Raw genomic sequence first — 13,412 nt, 5'->3', positions numbered from 1 at the left:
ATCAATGTAAAAGATTGGTGAGAGCATGCCAAGACACATGAAAGCTGTGATTGAAAATCAGGGTTATTCCACCAAATATTGATTTCTGAACTCTTCTTAAGTTAAAACATTAGTATTATGTTGTTTAAAAATTAATATGAACTTATTTTCTTTGCATTATTCAAGGTCTGACAACACTGCATATATTTTTGTTCTTTTGACCAGTTGTCATTTTCTGCAAATAAATGCTCTAAATGACAATATTTTTTATTTGGAATTTGGGAGAAATGTTGTCAGTAGTTTATAGAATGAAACTAAAATGTTCATTTTACCCAAACACATACCTATAAATAGTAAAACTTGGGTATCTTAATTTTTTCCAAAGCTGTAGATAGCTCTTAATCCACGATATGGCAGAGGTTGAAAAGCCATAACACATACGGTTTTTCAACAGGTTATGGCCAATAATATCAAAGGCTGCACTGAAATCTAACAGTACAGCTCCCACAATCTTCTTATTCTCAATTTCTTTCAACCAATCGTCATTTGTGTCAGTGCAGTACATGTTGAGTGCCCTTCTCTATAAGCATGCTGAAAGTCTGTTGTTAATTTATTTACAGAGAAATACATACATTATAAAGTGGGTAAAACAGTACGTAAACATTACTAAAGTGACCAGTGTTCAATGACTATGTACATACAGTTGGACAGCAGTCACTAAGGTGCAGAGTAGAGTACCAGGTGGTAGCCCGCTAGAACAGTGGCTAAGGTTCAGGGCAGGGTACTGGGCAGAGGCCGACTAGTGGTGACTGTTTGATGGCCTGGAGATAGAAGCTGTTTTTCAGTCTCTCTGCCCCGGCTTTGATCCACCTGTATGGTCTCCGGCTTTCTAGATGGTAGCGGGGTGAACAGGCCGTGGCTCGGGTGGCTGAGGTCCTTGATCTTCATGGCCTTTCTGTGACACCAGATGCTGTAGATGTCCTGGAGGCCAGGCAGAGTGGCCCCGGTGATGCGTTGGACTCATCGCACCACCCTCTGGAGAGCCCAGTGGATGGTGCAATTGCCGTACCAGGCGGTGATACAGCCCGACAAGATGCTCTCAATGGTCCATCTGTAGAAGTTTGTGAGGATCCTAGGTGCCAAGGCGAATTTCTTCAGCCTCCTGAGGTTGAAGAGGCACTGTTGCGCATTCTTCACCACGCCGTGGGAGACCATTTCAGGTTGTCAGTGATGCTGCATGCTGACCCTCTCCACTGCGACCCCATCGATATTTCCTGGCACCACTCTGCCAGGGCTCTCACCTCATCATTGTTGGTAAATCAGGCCTACCACTCTTGTTGTAACATGACTGAACATGGTGTTAATCGCCCGCAAATCGTTTAAGAATGGCTCGCGACACGGTCTATGAATGTAAAATCCGGCCTCGCCAAAGGAGATGCATCCAGCTGCAGCGCCAATGCGCAATAGACTAAAAAAACGTAGCACCAGTAATATGATCAACGTTTGTAATAATGGTGCAACCGAAAGCTTTTTTTCTCTACGGCACATGGAAACAGTGGTACAGCCAAGCCTAACCATTACAACAATTATTAGCTGGCTGATTCTTTTTGTAGGTGCACCAGTGCGCCAAAATAAAAAATAATTCCCAGTTGAACAGCAAAATAGGCTCTCCTATGAAGCTTGAACACATTTACTCGTATCCACGGTTCCCCCTTATTGATGATTGAAAAGGCAAAACCGATCCTAGATCAGCACTCATACTCTGAGACACTTTTGTAGGCCGTTATTGTAAATAAGAATTTGTTCTTAACTGACTTGCCTAGTTAAATAATGGTTAAATCAACAAACAAACAAAAAATACAGACCATTATGTTAGGACTGCCCACATTAACAGTTGCGGCTCATTTTTTTTTTCTGACAGGTGATACTTTGTAAGAGGCTGCCCATAACAGCCTTTGAAAAGACTACCATATACAGTCGTGGCCAACAGTTTTGAGAATGACACAAATATAAATGTTCACAAAGTCTGCTGCCTCAGGTTGTATGATGGCAATTTGTATACACTCCAGAATGTTATGAAGAGTGATCAGATGAATTGCAATTAATTGCAAAGTCCCTCTTTGCCATTCAAATAAACTGAATCCCCCAAAAACATTTCCACTGCATTTCAGCCCTGCCACAAAAGGACCAGCTGACATCATGTCAGTGATTCTCTCGTTAACACAGGTGTGAGTGTTGACGAGGACAAGGCTGGAGATCACTCTGTCATGCTGATTGAGTTCGAATAACAGACTGGAAGCTTCAAAAGGAGGGTGGTGCTTGGAATCATTGTTCTTCCTCTGTCAACCATGGTTACCTGCAAGGAAACACGTGCCGTCATCATTGCTTTGCACAAAAAGGGCTTCATAGGCAAGGATATTGCTGCCAGTAAGATTGCACCTAAATCAACCATTTATCGGATCATCAAGAACTTCAAGGAGAGCGGTTCAATTGTTGTGAAGAAGGCTTCAGGGCGCCCAAGAAAGTCCAGCAAGGGCCAGGACCGTCTCCTAAAGTTGATTCAGCTGCAGGATCGGGGCACCACTAGTACAGAGCTTGCTCAGGAATGGCAGCAGGCAGGTATGAGTGCATCTGCACGCACAGTGAGGCGAAGGCTTTTGGAGGATGGCCTGGTGTCAAGAAGGGCAGCAAAGAAGCCACTTCTCTCCAGGAAAAACATCAGGGACAGACTGATATTCTGCAAAAGGTACAGGGATTGGACTGCTGAGGCCTGGGGTAAAGTCATTTTCTCTGATGAATCCCCTTTCCGATTGTTTGGGGCATCCGGAAAAAAGCTTGTCCGGAGAAAACAAGATGAGCGCTACCATCAGTCCTGTTTCATGCCAACAGTAAAGCATCCTGAGACCATTCATGTGTGGGGTTGCTTCTCAGCCAAGGGAGTGGTCGCACTCACAATTTTGCCTAAGAACACAGCCATGAATAAAGAATGGTACCAACACATCCTCAGAGAGCAACTTCTCCCAACCATCCAGGAACAGTTTGATGACGAACAATGCCTTTTCCAGCATGATGGAGCACCTTGCCATAAGGCAAAAGTGATAACTAAGTGGCTCGGGGAACAAAACATAGATATTTTGGGTCCATGGCCAGGAAACTCCCCAGACCTTAATCCCATTGAGAACTTGTGGTCAATCCTCAAGAGACGGGTGGACAAACAAAAACCCACAGATTATGACAAACTCCAAGCATTGATTTTGTAAGAATGGGCTGCCATCAGTCAGGATGTGGCCCAGAAGTTAATTGACAGCATGCCAGGGCGGATTGCAGAGGTCTTGAAGCAGCAAACTTTGTGGAAATTAATATCTGTGTCATTCTCAAAACTTTTGGCCACAACTGTACACTCCATGGTCAAGTGAGTTGCTGTTCCTCTCTAATCTCACCTCTGGCCTCAGTGCAGGCAGGATGACTATTTCCTGTAGGGCCTGCTTAGCCAGCTCCTGGCCAGCAACGTCCTCAAACCTCACAGATGAGCCACTGGAACACACACACACACACACGAGACTGGTCTGAGTGCTCATTCCCATACAGAAATATAGACATACTCAACTCTGCTTGGGTTGTGTTAATTAAACAGCAAAGACAGACTGAAACAGGCAGGCTGGACTTTTCAGTGTAAAAACGTTATAAAAAGTGTTGCATTGGTGTGCCCTATTGAACACCACCCACGTCAAGCAGTCAACGTCTATTGCGTTCCAAACTGAGACATCTTGCAAAGAACATGCTTTATGTCCAGTGAATAATACACAAGACACCCCCCTAATCATTGTCTCTCACCTGTCTATGATCTCGCTGAGGATGAGGTTGGCAAGCTTGCTGTCCACATTCTTCAAGTTCTTCATGTCCCTCTTCTTCAGTGGGGACATGGATGTGGGAGTGGTGGTGGTGGTGGGTTTACAGTTTTGCCGGTTGCCCGCTTTACTCTATAACAAAAAGAACCATAACTTCAGATTTGGTTACGATTTTCAACAAGCTAATCTCTTGTGATGATGATTGGAAATGCTCCTATTTTCTTCTTATGTTTGTCAATTTTGTCTTCCCTTCAATAAAAATGGATACAGACTGGAGATGTTCTTTTAGTATAATGTTTTTCTTTATAGTCCATGGCTATAGTGCTAGTCTAGAATCAGTTATTCCTTTTAGAGCATAATGAATAAGATTACATGAACAGGGAGGAACTGATCCTAGATCAGCATTCCTACTCTGAGACACTATCAATTATGGGCCGTGGCCTCTTGATTCGATGTGGAGTTAGTTGAGGAAAGACAATCTGGGTCTCACCTTGTTTCTGTTGGACTGGGGGGCCAGTCTGTGCTGTGTGTGACTGCTGGAGGGCCCATTGAAGCTGGGGGAGCGCTGGAGGCCCCCGTGGCCTGCCGCCGAGGTTTTTTTAGGCGTATGCTTTGGTCGTGGGAGGGAGTGACTGGAGTGAGTAGTCAGGGAGTCCCTCTTTTTGGGTACGGCTCCACTTACTGCCAAGAGCAAGGAGACTGTTAGAACCATCGAGATATATTAGCGAGTATTTATCAGTATGGTAGGTTAGGACATTTAATTAAGCTATGCGTGAGCTAATGTCCCTTCAATGGAAGCATATGATTCTCCAGGCCTGATTTAGTCCTAGACTGCGTGAAAGATGAAATAAGAAAAAACAGGAAAAGTCAGGAAAAGTATGATATTGGTTTGGAGGTAGATCAATTTCAATGATGTAAACTCAGCAAAAAAAGAAACGTCCTCTCACTGTCAACTGTGTTTATTTTCAGCAAACTTAACATGTGTAAATATTTGTATGAACATAACAAGATTCAACACCTGAGACAAACTGAACAAGTTCCACAGACATGTGACTAACAGAAATGGAATAATGTGTCCCTGAACAAAGGGGGGGGGGTCAAAATCAAAAGTAACAGTCAGTATCTGGTGTGGCCACCAGCTGCATTAAGTATGGCAGTGCATCTCCTCCTCATCGACTGCACCAGATTTGCCAGTTCTTGCTGTGAGATGTTACCCCACTCTTCCACCAAGGCACCTGCAAGTTCCCAGACATTTCTGGGGGGAATGGCCCTAACCCTCACCCTCTGATCCAACAGGTCCCAGACGTGCTCAATGGGATTAAGATCCGGGCTCTTTGCTTGCCATGGTAGAACACTGACATTCCTGTCTTGCAGGAAATCAAGCACAGAACGAGCAGTATGGCTGGTGGCATTGTCATGCTGGAGGGTCATGGCAGGATGAGCCTGCAGGAAGGGTACCACATGAGGGAGGAGGATGTCTTCCCTGTAACGCACAGCGTTGAGATTGCCTGCAAAGACAACAAGCTCAGTCCGATGATGCTGTGACACACCGCCCCAGACCATGACGGACCCTCCAACTCCAAATCGATCCCGCTCCAGAGTACAGGCTTCGGTGTAATGCTCTTCCTCCGACGATAAACGCGAATCCGAACATCACCCCTGGTGAGACAAAACCGTGACTCGTCAGTGAAGAGCACTTTTTGCCAGTCCTGTCTGGTCCAGCGACGGTGGGTTTGTGCCCATAGGCGACGTTGTTGCCGGTGATGTCTGGTGAGGACCTGCCTTACAACAGGCCTACAAGCCCTTAGTCCAACCTCTCTCAGCCTATTAAGAACAGTCTGAGCACTGATGGAGGGATTGTGCGTTCCTGGTGTAACTCGGGCAGTTGTTGTTGCCATCCTGTACCTGTCCCGCAGGTGTGATGTTCGGATGTACCGATCCTGTGCAGGTGTTGTTACACGTGGTCTGCCACTGCGAGGATGATCAGCTGTCCGTCCTCTCTCCCTGTAACCTGTCTTAGGCGTCTCACAGTATGGACATTGCAATTTATTGCCCTGGTCACATCTGCAGTCCTCATGCCTCCTTGCAGCATGCCTAAGGCACGTTCACGCAGATGAGCAGGGACCCTGGGCATCTTTCTTCTGGTGCTTTTTCAGTCAGTAGAAAGGCCTCTTTAGTGTCTTAAGTTTTCATAACTGTGACCTTAATTGCCTACCGTCTGTAAGCTGTTATTGTCTTAACGACCATTCCACAGGTGCATGTTAATTCATTGTTTATGGTTCATTGAACAAGCATGGGAAACATTATTTAAACCCTTTACAATGAAGATCTGTGAAGTTATTTGGATTTTAATTAATTATCTTTGAAAGACAGGGTCTTGAAAAAGGGACATTTCTTTTTTGCTGAGTTTATGAAGAGACTAAAGCCAGAAAAACTGGAATTCCTGAATAATCAGGAACAATGACACCCCTGAAAACACTCATAAGAAACCAGTCATGACACCTGAAAGCAGATTCCCGGTAGCACCCACCTGAGCGTAGATAACCGTTATGGTATGACTGGTTTGAGCTCTCTGCATAGATGTCTCTCTGAGCTGGCCCTGAACGCAGCTTTTCTACACAACAGGAATGACAATAACAACAAAAACAAAATTGGGAAAGGGAATAGGAGAATCGGAGAAGGGAGGGAAAAGGAGAAGAAAAGGAAATTATATTTGAAATAAACAAATAAAATAAGGCACGCCTACGCCATGACTCTTTGAATGGGGGACGAACAGCAATGTTTTGGGATGGTGCCTAAGTTAAGTTGTCATGCCACATCCAAGAATGAGGCATATGGGATGGTGCTGAGAGGATTGTCAACATTTCAGTGTCGAGGCAGCAAAGCCAAACATAGCAGCCATGTCCAACCAGGACGAATCAAACACCAAGAGTAGGGTGTCGTGTTCATTAGGGAAATGTTTTCAAATGTTCTGCAACGCAAAGGGAAAATTAGCATTTCTTATTGGACAAGTCTAGGTTTGTTATCTTAGGTTTTGTGCCTAATGAACATGATTCAGGATAATGTTGTAGCCAGCTGTAGAATGACAAGAAGCTTCTGAAACAGCTTTGGGGGACCGCTGAGTGGATTTTTACCATAATTTACAAATTCTATCATTTAAAGTATTAAAACATGTTTTGGGGTGTCCATTACGGGTTTAATAAAAAGGCACTGGAGTATTTAGGGCCTAATCCCTTTTGGTGCATAAAGGACATTGTAGTTTGGAAGTCATGTGATGTCAATACAAAAAGTATGTACGTGAATTTACACTGAGTGTACAAAACATTAGGAACACCTTCCTAATATTGAGTTGTCTCCCCTTTTGCCCTCAGAACAGCCTGAATTTGTCAGGGCATGGACTACAAGGTGTAAAAAGTGTACCACAGGGATGCTGGCCCATGTTGACTCCAATGCTTCCCACAGTTGTGTCAAGTTGGCTGGATGTCCCCTGGGTGGTGGACCATTCTTTATTTTATTTGCCCCCTTTTCTCCCCAATTTTGTGGCATCCAATTGGTAGTTACAGTCTTGTCTCATTGCTACAACTCCCGTACGGACTCAGGAGAGGCGAAGGTTGAGAGCCGGGCATCCTCTGAAACACAACCCAACCAAGCAGCACTGCTTCTTGACACAATGCCCACTTAACCCGGAAGCCAGCCGCACCAATGTGTCGGAGGAAACACCGTACACCTGGCGACCGTGTCAACGTGCACTGCGCCTGGCCCGCCACAAGAGTCGCTAGTGCACGATGGGACAAGCACATCCCTGCCGGCCCTGGTGGACCATTCTTGATACACACGGGAAACTGTTGAGCGTGGAAAACACAGCAGCATTGCAGTTCTTGACACACTCAAACCGGTGCGCCTGGCAGCTACTACCATACCGTGTTCAAAGGCACTTACATATTTTGTCTTGCACATTCACCCTCGGAACGGCACACATACAGAATCCATGTCTCTCTGAAAAAAATCCTTCTTTAACCTGTCTCCTCCCTTCATCTACACTGATGGAAGTGGATTTAACAGATGACATCAATAAGGGATCATAGCTTTCACTGGATTCCCCTGGTCAGTCTATGTCATGGAAATGTTTTGTACACTCAGTGTATTCAGGCTTTACATGTTTTTTCTCCAAGAGATACAAAGCTATGGAGCGATTTCAGTGCCAACAGAAATTGTATTTGAATTCCATAATTTTTTATATTTAATTTCGCTTAAATCATTTTGAATTTGTAATCGACAAATTGAATGAATAATTTAATTTTGTTTTAAAATTATATTTCAATTTAATTGAATATTCAATTTCAATATTTATGCATTCATTGTCTTGTGTACGAAGTTAAACTATAATTTCAAGTTGATCAAAGTTTCATATATTCAACTTCTCAGATGCATTCAGATTCCCCCAAAAATATTCAGCCCTCTAAATTCTGATTCAAAACCAGAGACAACATCATGTTACTTTGCCAGCCAGGAATGGTACAGGAGAACAGACAGAATCAAACTCTCTCTGTGGTAAATAGAAGCTTCTGGTGGTTTCTAAAGCCAATGTGGCATGTTAGGCTCCCAAGTGGCACAGTGGTCTAAGGCACTGCATCTCAGTGCAAGAGGCGTCACTGTAGTCCCTGGTTCGTATCCAGGCAGCATCACATCTGGCAGTGATTGGGAGTCCCATAGGGCGGCGCACAATTGGCCCAGCGTCGTCCAGGGTTTGGACGGAGTAGGCCGTCATTGTAAATAAGAATTTGTTATTAACTGACTTGCCTAGTAAAATAAATGTTTAATTTATTTTCTTCCTATGTATTTTGCTCTAGTGTTTGGGCTATAAAATATTACATTGGGGATGTCATTTCGGAGTCAATTGTATTGTAAATAAGAATATAATATTTTTCTAAACACATCTATATTAATGTGGATGCTACCGTGAATAATGATGAGTTAGAAAGTTAGAGGCATAAATATCGTACCCCCCCCAAAAATGCTAACCTCACCTGTTATTGTAATGGTGAGAGGTTATCATGTCTTAGGGGTATGATATTTGTGCCTCTAACTTTCTCACTCATCAATATTCACGATTCATTCAGGATTATCCGTAATCATGGTGGCATCCACATTAATGTAGAAGTGTGATGTGACAACGGTGGTGGGCCTGATCACCAACAAAGATGAGACAGCTTTTAGAGAGGAGGTCAGAGACCTGGCAGTGTGGTGCTAGGACAACAACCTCTCCCTCAATGTGTACAAAACAAAGAAGTTTATCGTGGACTACAGGAAACAGAGGGCCAAACATGCCCTCATTCACATCGACGAGGCTGTAGCGGAGCGGGTCGTGAGCTGCAAGTTTCTCGGTGTGCACATCGCTAAGGACCTATCATGGTCCAAACACACCAACACAGTTGTGAAAAGGGCACGACAACGCCTCTTCCCCCTCAGGAGGCTGAAAAGATTTGTCATGGGCCCGCAGATCCTCAAATTGAGGGCATCTTGATTGGCTGCATCGGCATCAGACGACAAGGCGCTACAGAGGGTAGTACGTACGGCCCAGTACATCACTGGGGTCAAACTCCCTGCCACCCAGGACCTCTATACCAGGCGGTGTCAAAGGAAGACCCTAAAATATTTCAAGACTCCAGCCACCCAAGTCACAGCAAGTGGTACCACAGCGCTAAATCTGGGACCAAAAGGCTCCTGAACAGCTTCTACAACCCCAAGCAATAAGACTGCTAAATAGTTAAGCAAATAGCTAGCGGGACTATCTGCATTGACCCTTTTTGCACTAACTATTTTTCACTCTATGCACACACAGTGGACTCTAACCACACATATAGTACTTACACTGACACTCCAACACACACACACACACACACAACACGCACACACACACTGCCGCTACAGTCTTATCTATCCTGTTGCCTAGTCACTTTACCCCTACCTATATGTACATGCAGTATCTACCTCAATTTCCTCGTACCCCTGCACATCCACTTGGTACTGGTACCCCGTGTATATAGCCACGCTATCATTGCGTATTTATTCCCCATTGTACAGTCGTAGCCAACAGTTTGGAGAATGACACAAATATAAATGTTCAAAGTCTGCTGCCTCAGTTTGTATGATGGTAATTTGCATATACTCCAGAATGTTATGAAGAATGATCAGATGAATTGCAATTAATTGCAAAGTCCCTCTTTGCCATGCAAATTAACTGAATCCCCAAAAAACATGTCCACTGCATTTCAGCCCTGCCACAAAAGGACCAGCTGACATCATGTCAGTGATTCTCTCGTTAACACAGGTGTGAGTGTTGACGAGGACAAGGCTGGAGATCACTCTGTCATGCTGATTGAGTTCGAATAACAGACTGGAAGCTTCAAAAAGAGGGTGGTGCTTGGAATCATTGTTCTTCCTCTGTCAACCATGGTTACCTGCAAGGAAACACTTGCCGTCATCATTGCTTTGCACAAAAAGGGCTTCACAGGCAAGGATATTGCTGCCAGTAAGATTGCACCTAAATCAACCATTTATCGGATCATCAATAACTTCAAGGAGAGCGGTTCAATTGTTGTAAAGAAGGCTTCAGGGCGCCCAAGAAAGTCCAGCAAGCGCCAGGACCATCTCCTAAAGTTGATTCAGCTGCGGGATCGGGGTACCACCAGTACAGAGCTTGCTCAGGAATGGCAGCAGGCAGGTATGAGTGCATCTGCACACACAGTGAGGTGAAGACTTTTTTGAGGATGGCCTGGTGTCAAGGAGGGCAGCAAAGAAGCCACTTCTCTCCAGGAAAAACATCAGGGACAGACTGATATTCTGCAAAAGGTACAGGGATTGGACTGCTGAGGACTGGGGTAAAGTCATTTTCTCTGATGAATCCCCTTTCCGATTGTTTGGGGCATCCGGAAAAAAGCTTGTCCAGAGAAGACAAGTTGAGCGCTACCATCAGTCCTGTGTCATGCCAACAGTAAAGCATCCTGAGACCATTCATGTGTGGGGTTGCTTCTCAGCCAAGGGAGTTGGCTCACTCACAATTTTGCCTAAGAACACAGCCATGAATAAAGAATGGTACCAACACATCCTCCGAGAGCAACTTCTCCCAACCATCCAGGAACAGTTTGGTGACGAACAATGCCTTTTCCAGCACGATGGAGCACCTTGCCATAAGGCAAAAGTGATAACTAAGTGGCTCGGGGAACAAAACATAGATATTTTGGGTCCATGGCCAGGAAACTCCCCAGACCTTAATCCCATTGAGAACTTGTGGTCAATCCTCAAGAGACGGGTGGACAAACAAAAACCCACAGATTATGACAAACTCCAAGCATTGATTATGCAAGAATGGGCTGCCATCAGTCAGGATGTGGCCCAGAAGTTAATTGACAGCATGCCAGGGCGGATTGCAGAGGTCTTGAAAAAGAAGGGTCAACACTGCAAATATTGACTCTTTGCATCAACTTCATGTAATTGTCAATTAAAGTCTTTGACACTTATGAAATGCTTGTAATTATACTTCAGTATTCCATAGTAACATCTGACAAAAATATCTAAAGACACTGAAGCAGCAAACTTTGTGAAAATTAATATTTGTGTCATTCTTAAAACTTTTGGCCACGACTGTACTATTTTTTTTTTTTTTTTGTATTCTGCATTGTTGGGAAGGGCCCGTAAGTAAACATTTCAATGTTAGTCTACACCTCTGTACAAAGCAAGTGACAATTAAAATTGGATTTGATTTCAATATTCAATTAAATTGAAATAAAATTTTAAAACTGAATGCAATATTCATTCAATTCAGTTCCAAATCCTGAAAATACAAGTACAACTTATGAATTCAATTATTTAATTTGTGCATTACAATTTCATAAATATTACATTCAAATTCAATATCGTTATACAAATTCAAAATGATGGAATTCAAATACAATTTCTGTTGGCACTGAAATCAGTCCATATAAAGCTAACAGACATACTATATCTAAGCTAACATGAAAAGCAACAAATGTCACACAATAAAACAATGTCCTGCCACGCATTCAACATGCATGCAGCCATTTAGAAGGTGTCATGCGGTATCAACATGCACACGGAAGGCAAGACATTCAAAAATGTGTCCAAATGCTTGATTCTCACCTAAAAGCTCCAGGCGATCCTTTGCCATGATCAGATTGGTGATCATCTTGGCCTGTAGACGTTTATCACGTTCATATTTCTCGCCTGGAAGAGAAGAGAGAATAAAAACAAATCTATTAGTAAAATAGCAGTTTTCATCCTTGGAGAACTCTGCTGTAGCAAAGGATAAAACAACTCCAGTCTTAGAGCTACTGGGTATGCAGGTTTTTGTTCCAGCCCAGCAGCCACAAACTAGGTGATTACAATAATCAGCTGAGCATGGTCTTCAATCAGGACCACAGTTAGCTGAACCATGTGTGTTAACGCTAGGCTGAATTAAAACCCTGCATATCACTAGCTCTCCGGCACCAGAGATGTTAACTGACATTTATTCCTGATTATTATTTGACCATGCTTGTCATTTATGAACATTTCGAAAATCTTGGCTCTCTCTAATTTTCTCCTTCTCTCTTTCTTTCTCTCGGAGGACCTGAGCCCTAGGACCATACGTCGGGACTACCGGGCGTGGTGACTCCTTGCTGTCCCCAGTCCGCCTGGCCTTGCTGCTATTCCAGTTTCAACTGTTCTGCCTGCGGTTATGGAACCGCCACCTGTCCCAGACCTGCTGTTTTCAACTCTTAATGATCGGCTATGAAAAGCCAACTGACATTTATTCATGATTATTATTTGACCATGCTTGTCACTTATGAACATTTTTGAACATCTTGGCATAGTTCTGTTATAATCTCCACCCGGCACAGCCAGAAGAGGACTGGCCACCCCTCATAGCCTGGTTCCTCTCTAGGTTTCTTCCTAGGTTTTGGCCTTTCTAGGGAGTTTTTCCTAGCCACCGTGCTTCTACACCTGCATTACTAGCTGTTTGGGGTTTTAGGCTGGGTTTCTGTACAGCACTTCGAGATATTAGCTGATGTACGAAGGGCTATATAAAATAAACTTGATTGATGGTTAAGGAAATCTGCACTACAGTCGTAGCCAAAAGTTTTGAGAATGACCCAAATATTAATTTCCACAAAGTTTGCTGCTTCCGTGTCTTTAGATATTTTTGTCAGATGTTACTATGGAATACTGAAGTATAATTACATGCATTTCATAAGTGTCAAAGGCTTTTATTGACAATTACATGAAGTTGATGCAAAGAGTCAATATTTGCAGTGTTGACCCTTCTTTTTCAAGACCTCTGCAATCCGCCCTGGCATGCTGTCAATTAACTTCTGGGCCACTTCGTGACTGATGGCAGCCCATTCTTGCACAATCAATGCTTGGAGTTTGTCAGAATTTGTGGGTTTTTGTTTGTCCACCCGTCTCTTGAGGATTGACCACAAGTTCTCAATGGGAGAAATGTCTGGGGCGTTTCCTGGCCATGGACCCAAAATATCGATGTTTTGTTCCCCGAGCCACTTAGTTATCACTTTTGCCTTATGGCAA

General features: G+C 43.8%; 1 protein-coding gene across 2 annotated transcripts in view; it reads right to left on the bottom strand.

The window, feature by feature from the left end:
* LOC120027046 (spastin-like) overlaps nucleotides 1-13,412 on the bottom strand; it is a 43,461-nt gene that overhangs the window by 22,453 nt on the left and 7,596 nt on the right. The window contains exons 3-7 of one of the 2 annotated variants that reach the window (XM_038971894.1): nucleotides 11,988-12,071; nucleotides 6,358-6,441; nucleotides 4,318-4,508; nucleotides 3,814-3,959; nucleotides 3,420-3,513 (exon numbers count right to left, since the gene is read on the bottom strand). In XM_038971894.1, coding sequence (XP_038827822.1) covers nucleotides 3,420-3,513; nucleotides 3,814-3,959; nucleotides 4,318-4,508; nucleotides 6,358-6,441; nucleotides 11,988-12,071 — 599 coding nt within the window. The remainder of the gene's footprint in view (nucleotides 1-3,419; nucleotides 3,514-3,813; nucleotides 3,960-4,317; nucleotides 4,509-6,357; nucleotides 6,442-11,987; nucleotides 12,072-13,412) is intronic. The other variant, XM_038971900.1, reaches the window with a different exon arrangement.

Source organism: Salvelinus namaycush, chromosome 2, assembly GCF_016432855.1.
Source record: "Salvelinus namaycush isolate Seneca chromosome 2, SaNama_1.0, whole genome shotgun sequence".
Classification (NCBI taxonomy): domain Eukaryota; kingdom Metazoa; phylum Chordata; class Actinopteri; order Salmoniformes; family Salmonidae; genus Salvelinus; species Salvelinus namaycush.
The sequence above is the reverse complement of the archived record's forward strand: the minus strand, read 5'-3'. Positions and strand labels throughout refer to the sequence as shown.